This window comes from Corylus avellana, chromosome 3 (genome assembly GCF_965113065.1).
Source record: "Corylus avellana chromosome 3, dhCorAvel1.hap1.2, whole genome shotgun sequence".
In the NCBI taxonomy this organism is placed as follows: Eukaryota; Viridiplantae; Streptophyta; class Magnoliopsida; order Fagales; family Betulaceae; genus Corylus; species Corylus avellana.
In genome coordinates this window covers 23262331-23273882 of record NC_142492.1, presented here as the reverse complement: position 1 = coordinate 23273882, position 11552 = coordinate 23262331, and the positions used below count along the sequence as shown (strand labels likewise).

General features: G+C 34.0%; 1 protein-coding gene across 1 annotated transcript; it reads left to right on the top strand.

The window, feature by feature from the left end:
* Nucleotides 1-1551: 1551 nt before the first annotated feature.
* On the top strand, nt 1552-3959 carry LOC148586962 (uncharacterized). Its single transcript, XM_088514424.1, has 2 exons — nt 1552-1593; nt 1719-3959. The coding sequence occupies exons 1-2, from the start codon at nt 1552-1554 to the stop codon at nt 3957-3959; spliced, it is 2283 nt and encodes a 760-aa protein (XP_088370550.1).
* Nucleotides 3960-11552: the final 7593 nt, after the last annotated feature.

The window sequence follows — 11552 nt, the reverse complement described above, 5'->3', positions numbered from 1 at the left end:
TTCGTTTGTAATATTCAACTTCGGTCCATCTCCACTCTCAATTAAGTTGGAAAAATTTTCAGAACGAGGCACACTACAGTTTCCTACCAGACAACCTAAAGGTAGTTTCTCCCATCAATTTGAAAGGGGGTGTTAAAGATAAAATCACATAATCTACATTAAAAGACATCAAGACTGGTTATATTACTTAATAGCCTTTATGTCCATTTAGATTACCATGTTACATCTGTATGTATTAATTAGTAGCAATAAACTCAACTGCAATTAGGATTGTATAGGAGACATGCATTTCATGAAACTTATAGGAAACCTTCCATGACACTTACTCTAATTCTCTTATAAATATGCATGTTTTGTAATTTGTACTATACACTGAGTCAAATGAATAAGAGAAAAATGTAACACTTAGAGCCAGAGACGGAGGAGGGGGGGGGGGGGGGGGGGGGACCGGCTCATTTCCTTAAAAAAAAAAAAAATAGGCAGAAAAAAAAAAAAAATTATACGGTCCCCCCTCCCCCCAAAAAGAAAAAAACTGGTCCCCCTCCCCCAAAATAGACGCCACATCCCCAAAAAATAGCCACAAAAATATGCATAAAAATAGCCCAAAAAATAGGCCCCCAATCCCCAAAAAATAGCCAAAAAAAAAGGCAAAAAAATAGCCTCCCAAAAAACAGGCGCCCCATCCCCAAACAAAATACCACCTTCTCTTCATCACTTCGTCCCCTTGGCCTAACCCCTTTCCTTCACAGCTTCACATATTACAAGAATTGGAGAGTCAGAGAGAGAGATCGCCGGTGAGAGAGTGAGACGTAGAGATTGAAAATTTGAGAGAGAGAGAGTTTCGAATTGAGAGAGAGAGCACTGCTGCGGGAGGTAAAATTCTTACAATTTTCTTTTAAATTTCGTTATATAATCGTGGGATTATAATCGTGGGAAAACCTTGTGCTTTGCTCTTTATGGAATATACCAGCAGTCTTGCTTTTGCTTTGTTAATATTGGTTCTATAGTTACTGGCTAGTATGTTTTGCAGCTTTGTGATTTGTTTTGTTGGTGTTCAGCCTCTGTAAGGCTATTTTTTAGGCTTTTGAAGTGCTTGTATTCAGTGATACTTTGTATTTGGTTTGTCTTACTTTTAATGAAGGTGCTTATTCATCCAAAAAGAATAAATAAAAAAAAAATTAAAAAAAAAAAAAGAAGCAAGAAATTGTGAAGAGTTGTGAATTGTGAGACTTTGGGTTGGTTGACTTAAGTCCGAATTTTGGGGATTTCTCATATTTTTTTTATTTTTTTTTGTTATTTTCTTTATGTATGTATGTAAATGTAATAATGTAACACATGTGTATATTATTTGTTTGATGGGGTTAATTATTCCTCGAATGATTTACTTCCCCATCCAATGATTCATTTGTATTTCTTGGCTAGCCAATTTGCACACATGCTCGGCCAAGTAGAGCTATCAATTTCCGATATTATTTATTTATGCTTTCTCCCGATTTTGTTTGTAGATGATGGAAAAGTCAAATACAATACTTGACTTTTTCAAACGAAAAAATGCACAAACTTGAAATGCACAAACTTCAAATGTCAACATTGGTAATACATCATCGCCAGCTTCTGATATCCCAATTTCTGAAAATTCTTCTAAAAGACTTCGAAGAGTTGATGACAATGAATTTAATATTAGTTCATTGGAGTTTGATCCCGGATTGCGTCGTCAGATATGGGAATATGATGTTAATCACCGAGATGAAATTCGAAGAGCTTATATTAATGCTGGTCCGTACCGACCTTCGATCTCAAATTACCCGAAATCTGGAAAAGAAAGTCATCTTCGTAGCTTTCAACCCTCGTGGTACAATCTATTTCCTTCATGGCTTGAATATTCACGTGAGAAAGATGCAGCCTTTTGTCTACCTTGTTTTCTCTTTAATAAGCCATCTGGGCATTTCACACAACGTGTATTCACTATAGATGGATTCAGGAATTGGAAGAAAGTTAGAAATGGAAAAGATTGTGCTTTTCTCAATCATATAGGAAAAGATCCTACTTCATTTCACAGAGTTGCTGAGAAGTCATATGAAGATTTGAAGAACCAATCTCAACATATACAAAATGTATTTGAAAAGCTCACTTCTGAACAAATTGCAAACAATCGACTGCAGTTGAAAGCCTCAATTGATGTTGTTCGAGTGCTTGCATTTCAAGGTGTTGCTTTTAGAGGTCGGGATGAAAGTGTGAGTTCTACAAATCGCGGAAATTTTCTTGAGATATTGGGTTTGACGATTTCATATAATGAACAGCTTGCTGAAGTGATCGCTAAAGCTCCCAAAAATGCCACTTACACATCACCAACAGTACAAAAACAAATTTTACACGTTTTTTCAACCAAAGTAAAGGAAATAATTCGTAATGAAATTGGTGATGCAAAGTTTTGCGTAATTGTTGATGAAGCTCGTGATGAGTCGATGAAGGAGCAAATGGCTATAGTTTTAAGATTTGTTGATAAGAATAGCTTTGTGCGAGAACGCTTTTTTGGACTTGTTCATGTCTCTGATACTGCGGCATTAACCTTAAAAAAAGGTATATATTCTGTATTGTCTAAACATCAACTAGACATTCAAAATATTCGAGGGCAAGGATATGATGGCGCAAGTAATATGCGAGGGGGGTGGAATGGGTTGCAAGCTTTGGTTTCAAATGATTGTCCATATGCCTACTACATTCATTGTTTCGCACATCGTTTGCAATTGGCATTAGTGGCGGCATCAAAAGAAGTCATTTCTGTTAATCAATTTTTTACCAAATTGAATATTGTTGTCAATTTTGTTTGTACCTCATGCAATCGGTATGAAGAATTGCGGGTTGCCCAAGTTGCTGAAAATGCTTACATGATTGCAATTGATGAGATTGAAAGTGGAAGGGGACTTAATCAAATTAGTACGCTACAACGACCTGGAGATACGCGTTGGAGTTCTCACTTGAGATCAGTTTCTAACTTGATCAAAATTTATAGTCCAGCTTGTGAAGTTATTGTTAAAATCATTGATGTTGGAACTTCTTCTTCACAACGAGCAGAAGCTGATTCAGTTCATCAGGTAATGACTTCATTTGAATTTGTATTCATCTTACATCTCATGAAAGAAACTATGCAGATCACCGATCATCTATGTCAAGCATTGCAATCCAAATCTCAAGGCATTTTAAGTGCCATGAACCTTGTTTCATCCACTAAAAGGTGTATTCAACAATATAGAGATGATAAATGGGAAGTTTTACTTACCAAGGTGAAGTTATTTTGCAATAAACGCAACATAGATGTTCCAGATATGAATGCCAGTTATGTTGAGAGAAGAGGTCGAGCTCGCAATCAACAAGCTGACTTTACAATTGAGCATCATTATCGTGTAGATATTTTTTGTGCTGCAATAGATTCTCAATTGCAAGAATTAAATCGCCGGTTTAGTGAGCATGCAGTGGAGTTGCTTATTCTAGGCTCGGCACTTGATCCTCGAGCTGCACGTGAGTCTTTTAGAATTGATGATATTTGTCAGTTGGTAAATAAGTTTTATCCACAAGACTTTACCGATCTTGAAAAAGAACAGTTGGAAATAGAACTTCACCATTATGAGCATAATATAGTTCAAGATTCAAGTTTCCAAGGATTGTTAAATATTTCCGAATTGTGCCAATGGTTGGTTAGAACCGGAAAATCAACTATCTACCAACTTGTTTTTCGAGTTGTTGTGCTTCTGCTTACTCTTCCCGTTTCTACCGCAACTATAGAACGAGCATTTTCAGCCATGAATATCATCAAAACTAGGCTTCGCAACAAAATTGAAGATGAGTTTCTGACGGATTCTCTGATGTTGTACATCGAAAAAGAAATTGCTGCGACACTTAGTACAGATTCAATCATAGATGATTTTCGGGATATGCAAACACGACGGGTTCTATTTTGATAGGTGTTTGAGCTAAAATTTGAAATATTTTATGACACAACTATCTATATATCTTTTTCTCCGTATGTTTATCTTTTTGTTAAAACTGAATTGAAGTTATTTTTATTTATTTATTTTTGTATACATTACTTTTTGTATTTTGAATTTATACCTCGGTCCCCCCCAATCAAACTTTCTGAATCCGTCCCTGCTTAGAGCTTTATCATATAGATGTATGTCATAAATTGAATTACGTAAAATCTCGTGTTTATTTTATTTCCGCAATTGTCTTTACTTTATATATATATATATATATATATATATATATATATATATATAAAGTAATAGGTTTCCGATAAATATGAACAATGATGACTGCCAAAGTTTTGCGTCGGTGAGAGCTCATAATTGGATATAAATTAAAATCTATCCATTAACCGTAAAAAAATGTTAGACTTATAACTCTTTATAAGTCTTTGACAATTTGTGTTAGTATATAATTAAAGTGTATTAATTTTTTTTTTCTAAGTGACTAACATTGCTTCAAATAACAATAATAAAAGGAAAAACATTAAACCTCCGACTCTTTTATAACTTATGTTTCATCACAACTAAACTTCATAATCTAATTATGTTTCATTACAATATATACCCAAAAGAAAAAAGACACTCATATATAGGCCTCCTTTTTTTTTTTTTGTCTTTATCTAAGCACTCATAGGCTTCCCCTCTGACAAGTAATAGAAAGCTTCTAGCGGCCGTCTTATTTTGGTGACACTATCCTTTCATTACATTTACTACTACGTACACAATACAATAGTACTATAAATACCAGACTGGGTCGATCAGGGCTCCACTATATTTGCATCATTTTCAATCAGTTCAATTTCAACTTGAGGAGGAGGAGGTGGTGGGTGGGATTCTTCTTGATATTTTTGAAGGAAGCAGATGATAAGAAAAGAAGGAATGATTAGGAGAGCATCATAAAAACAACACAGCAAGTGTTTCACCTGATCCGAAAGCATCCTATACCAAGGAGACACGATTACGAGCATGGGAAACACAAACCAAAAAAGTGGTGGCCGGAAAATGAGGGAGGCCAGCAATGAAAGAGACAAGGGAGCAGAGAAATCTGCAGTCAGCAAACAGAAGGGTTCCACTGTGAGAGGGAGGTTGACAGAGGTGGAAATAAAGACCAACAAAACAGTGGCAATTAGAAACATCATCAAAACAGGATGACCTAGGAATATTTGAAATGATATAATTCCCAAGTTACTGCCTTGGGATTTCAGGACCATAGAGATGAGGCTTATGAGTGGTGGAACCAAATATCTCAAATCTATAACCCACCGCATCATCCTTCTTCTTCTCTGCCTTCGAAGCCCTAGCAGACACGCTTTTAGGTTGCTTAATTAGGGCAGAAATGACTACTTATATATAGGACTTGAATAAAAAAAAAAGAAAAAAAGAAAAAGAAAAAAAAGAGTACTTTATGAAAGGACTTAGAGGCCGTTGGGGGATTGCGTTTGAAAAATAAAGATTTTAAGTCAAAAATGGTTTTTTTGACAATTTTTAGAGTAAAAAATTAAAAATACTTTTGAAACTTTTTAGGGGTAATTACCTTTTGTCCCCATGAACTACAGCGCCTTGGCACTTTTTCTCCATAAACTACCAACTATGACACTTGGCCTTATCAAACTACCATCTTATTTATTTATTTATTTGACTAAGGTAGTTTCTTTTCGGCCCCCTGGGGAGGAACATTGTAATAAAACTTTTATTATATCTTGACGTAATATTTTAGGATTTCCTTGCATTTGGTCCCATGAGCTCATTATCGTGAATATATGCATGCATATGTATATACATCGGCCTCCTTTGTGGAAAAAAAAACAAACAAAGTCTAAGTTCATAGATCTTTAACCTCTTCCAATCTCTTATTTCTTACAAATTTTTAAGTTCATATATATATACTATCTACCTTCTTTCGTAGAATTTCTGAGTCCATTCAACTTTGAGGTTCTAGTTTAATAATAATTAGGAGGACTTTAATTTCTTTACATGTAATTAGGGATGATAATGGAAAGTGGCCTTTATTAAATTATATATAAAAGGACATGTTGTGCCCCCTAATTAAGGAAATTATTCAATAGAAGAGCATCAATTAAGTCAAGGGTATGCATTTAATTAATGTCATTATATTCAAATCCGCTCATAACCAAACCACATCAATTTTATTTGAGCAATGCTACTCTTCACACTATTTATTTATCACACTCATGTTATATCAATTGATGTAGCACCCCACTCCAATGACACACAATATTGTTCACTTTTAGCTCCCTCGAACCAGACTTCTTAGGAGGTCGATCATCTATCCTAGTACTACTTTCACAGAAACACGCTTAACTGCAGATTTCTAATAGGATCATTACCATCACAGCTTTAAAACGCGTTATTGTTATTAAGGGTGTAAGTATACATTTAAGTACATTCCGATCTCTATACCCAGGCGATGTGGGATACCACAATTTGTAACACCCCACCCCTAGTTTGGCTCCTTCGAACTAGACTTCTCAGGAGGTCACCCATCTTGGTACTACTCTCGCAGAAGCACACGTAACTGCGGAGTTTTGATGGGATCATAACCATCATGACTTTAAAACGCGTTTTTGTCATTAAGGGTGTAAATATACATTTAAGTACATTCCGATCTCCATACTCAGGCGATGTGGGATACCACAATTGATGTGATCATATGTTTTTAGTGTTTTTTAAGTAATTGACGTACATGAAAATTATTTAAAACATGTAACCAAAATGAGACCGAAATCATGAGCTTCGTCCTCTTGCAGGTAGAAACCACAAACAAACCGGCAAATAGGCTGGATTCAAGAGGTAGAAACCACAAACAAACCGGCAAATAGGCTGGATTATTGAAGCCCTAGCAGACACATTCTTCGCTATTCTTTTCTACGAGAGATCAATTTTTTCTAAAGTTTCTAGAATATTCTACTTAGTTAGTACAATGTCTTTAAACCATAACATGCATTTAACTTGGAATTCACATATGGGGGTGATGTATAACATTATTATTGGTCATGTCCAAATTGTCTTTGCATTATATACTGGTAAAAATTGTCAATTGCTTATTATCTAGCGTCCAAATAAAATTGTCCATTGTTCAAATTCCAGTTTCATTACATGATGCAACATTATATATATGTTTTATGTTCTTTTCACTTAACAAAGGGACACTTTAACGCAAGCTATATATATATATATATATATATATATATATATATATATCAGGGGGCCAACTTTCTAAAATAGCCAACAAAATTTCAAACTATCTAATTTCTCAGAAACAAAATACTCAACATATAACGAAAGAGTAATGTTAAAAACCATATTTTTATCCTACTTTGATGTGGCTTTTAAAATCACCATTAGATCAAAATCTAAGTATGATTCATTTAAAAGTTAATGGTAATTACAAAGGCGTTAAAAGTTTAAAGTGTCAATTAAAAATATTTTTCGTCAAAACAAATAGAGCATAAGTTAATGTTAATATTTTAGAGAGAACAAAGGATTGACGTAAGCTAAATATGAATGCATATTGGTCTCCTTCATCCCCCGGTGGAAAAGAAACTAAGTTTAAGTTCATAAACACAGTCAAAAAGCTCCCGTACATGCATTATATCTAAAAGCTCCCGTACATGCATTATATCTAAAAGCTCCATCTCGTCTTTCTTAGAATGTCCGAGTTCATTGGACTTTGAACTAGCTTGTACGTTTAGGAGGACTTTCTTACACCAAATTAATGAAGTATGATAATCGAATGGGGTTAAGTAAACTACAAAAGGGAATGCATGCTGTGGGTGGGGCCCCCTACTTAAGGAAATTGTTGTAGCTACAAGAGCATCAAGTCAAGGGTTAGTTTTAAATGTCATTATCAATAATACAAAATAATATCTCATATGCATGTATACATGTTATTGCGGGTAGGTAGTGGAGAATAAATAGTATTAACTAAATAAATAAATAAGAATTTTAAAATTTTAAAATTTTAAAATTGAAAGTTAAGTAATCGATTGATGAATCAATTTCAATCTCGAGTAACAGTTTGGCTTATGTGTGATGGAAAATTTCTCCAAGATCATCTCCTTCAATATTCACAATCTCATGATTAACACTAAATATCAGGACATGCATAAGACATTTCCCTTCCATGGGATTGCACAAAGTAATTAACGCAAAAACATGACAAAATATTTTTCTACGATCCTCTCCCCTACCAAAGCTCCAAGAACTAAAACTAAAATGCAAATTTCAAATTTCCCTTGTTTAAGGAAGGCACCTACATTCTCTTTCATTGCATCTCAACAATTTCATGATGATGCAGGACAAAGTGCAGTAGTAGGAGAAAGTTGGGGAAACATTGAAGAAATTAGCTAAAAAGGAGAGAGAGAGGAAGAAGAGAAAGAAGAAGCTAGGGAAAGAGGAACTTTTTGTATCATGTGGATATGAACTCACAATAAATGTGGAATGAGGAACTTCGGAGACCTAATTAGCTGAAATTGAGTAAGACTTAATTTTTTTAAGTAGGGTTGTATTCGAGCCAAACCGAACCGAGCTATTCGGCTGCTAAACTCGACTCTACTAGTAGGCCAGATATTTGAGCAAGAGTTCAAAGCAGTGTTCAAGTTTGGCTCGCCAAGGCCATAGCCTATGCAATACTCCATTCTAAACTAGGATCAAGAAAACTTTTAGAAGGACTTAACCCTACCAATCTGTCTCTGGCCAACTTGATTGATCGATTAGGTGATCGTACACTATGAATTTCAAAGAAAAGTAATGGATGGATTTGTAAGTTGTTCAAATATGGCATCACCTTTAATTTTTTATTTTATTTTTGTAACTTGGAAAATTAAACGAGTTTGAGCCGAAGCCTGGGCTGACAAAGGCCAGGGATTGGGTTAAAGTGACGGGTTTGGGCAAAGCCTTGTGTGTGGGTGATAAGAGATATGAGTGGGCACGTGAGCCTTGTTAAAGTGGATGGGCTTAGGTGGATAATGGATCCTCTGATTTGGGCTGATTTGTCAATTCATTGCTAGGCCCATGAGAAGATAATCGGGTTATTTTGGCCCGTCTAAATCAGATGGAGATTGAGGTTGGGATATGTTGCCGTACGTTATGATAATTTACATGAATTTACAAAAAAATTATCACTACTCATTAAATTTTATTACAAAGTCAGTTGGTTATAATTAGTTACCATACCATTTTATCATGACTTATTTTTATTAGCATGAGTTTTATTAATTACCCACTCTTTTCTTAAAACCTTTTAGAAAACACTTATTGTTTTTTCGGTTGTAATGTAGCATTAAAATACAATTAATTTGTAAGTATTTTATATTTTGAGTTATTTATTAATATTATGCTTTTGGACCGGGACCGGATGGTCAGAATTTTCATAACAAGACTTGGGGCGTCATATATATTCCATCTTTGCTCGCTTAATATATAAGAAAAATAAAGCACACTACAAAAAATTAAATTTTTTCTGACGGACGTTTTCTGACGTGTCAGGTAGTCTGACACGTCAGAAAACGTTCCTGACGGGGCCTTCCTGACGTGTTTCCCGCGTGAAGATTATAGGTGTCAGAAATGAAAAATTTCTGACGTGTTAAAGAGTGACACGTCAGAAAAATTTCTGACGTGTTAACTTGTGACACGTCAGAAATTTTACTGACGTGTTGAAATTTAACCCGTCAGACAATTTCTGACGTGTCAAATTTTGACACGTCAGTAAATAATTTTAATAAAAAAAAATCCAGAAAAAAATTAAAAAAAAAAAAAGAAAAATTAATTTTTTTTAATACTTTTAAATTTCCTGACGTGTCAAAGAGTGACACGTCAGGAAATTTAAAATTATTAAAAAAAATTAATTTTTCTTTTTTTAATTTTTTCTGGATTTTTTTTAATTAAAAATATTTTTTTATTTCTGGAACAGTAGTCTTCTCCGGTCCCCAGTTCTCCCTGATCTCTGCTGCTTCCTCCATTTTCACTCTCTCTCTCTCTCTCTCTCTCTCTCTTCTTTCTTCCATTTTCACTCTCTCTCTCTCTCTCTTCTTTCCTCCATTTTCACTCTCTTTTCTCTCTTCTTTCCTTCATTTTCAAAAACCCAAACCATAAAATCAATAAAAAATCAAAAAATAAACCTTTCGATCTTCTTCTCTTCAAATCAAAAATCAAAAATCTCTCAAATCAAATCAAAATAAACCAAATCAGAGCTTCTTCAAATCAAAAATCTCTCTTCTTTGATCCTCTTCTCTTCTCCTTTTTTTTTTTTTTTTTTTCTTTCTTCTGCTGCTTCGATCTCTTCTCCATCTTTTTTTCTTTTCTTTTCTGCTGCTTCTCTGGATCTTCTGATCTTCTCCATCTTTTTTTTCTTTTTTTCTTTTCTTTTCTGCTGCTTCGTTCGATCTCTTCGCCTTTTTTTTTTTTTTTTTTTCTTTTCTTTTCTGCTGGTTCGATCTCTTCTCCTTCTTTTTTTTTTTCTTTTCTTTTCTGCTGCTTCTCTGGATCTTCTGACCTTCTTCCTCAATCTTATTTTTCTCCTTTTCTTCTTCCTTTTAGAAGCTGGTGGCCGGATGTACAGAGAGAAGAGGCTAGGGAGATTGAGAGAGGAGAGAGAGAACTGTGTTTGGAAATAAAAGAAAAAGGATTAAAGAATATGAATATATAATAGAATTATAAAGGGAAAAGAAGAGGGAAAGAAGATAGGGAAAAAGAGGGAAAAAGTTGAAAATCCCGCTTGTTTTTTGATATCAGGTTTCTGACGTGCTAAAATTAACACGTCAGAAATTTCTGACGTGTTAATTCTAGCACGTCAGAAAAGGTGAATATATATAATATAAATAAACCTAATATAAAAATTATTTATTTATTTCTAAAACATATAATATATATATATATAAAATAATTCCTGACGTGCTATATTTGGCACGTTAGGAATTTCTGACGTGCCAAATATGGTGCGTCAGAATTTTTTTTTTTTTTTTTTTTGTCTTTTTTTGTCTTCATTATTTTTCTTCTCTCCCTTTCTTAATTAATTCATTCTTCTTCACTCCCTCTTTTTTTTTTTTTTTTTTTTTTTTTTTTCTAGATCTGCACGTAGGCTTCAATTCTTCTAATTTTTTTTTTTCCTTTTCTTTTTCCTCCCCCAAGTTCCAACACACCGTAGTGTACACGTACAGTACCCTGCAATTTTTCTTTCCTTCTCTCTCTGCACGCTAGCTTCTAGCTATCTTCTTCATTTTAATTTTTTTTTTTTAATTCCTGACGTGCTATTTTTAGCACGTCAGGAATCTAACATAAAAAAAAAAAGGTGAATATATATAATATAAATAAACATAATATAAAAATTATTTATTTATTTATTTATTTCTGAAACGTATAATATATATATATATATATATATATATAAAATAATTCCTGACGTGCCATATATGGCACGTCAGTAATTCCTGACGTGCTATATTTGGCACGTCAGGAATTCTTTTATTTATTTAATTTTTTTTTTGTCTTCATTATTTTTCTTCTCTC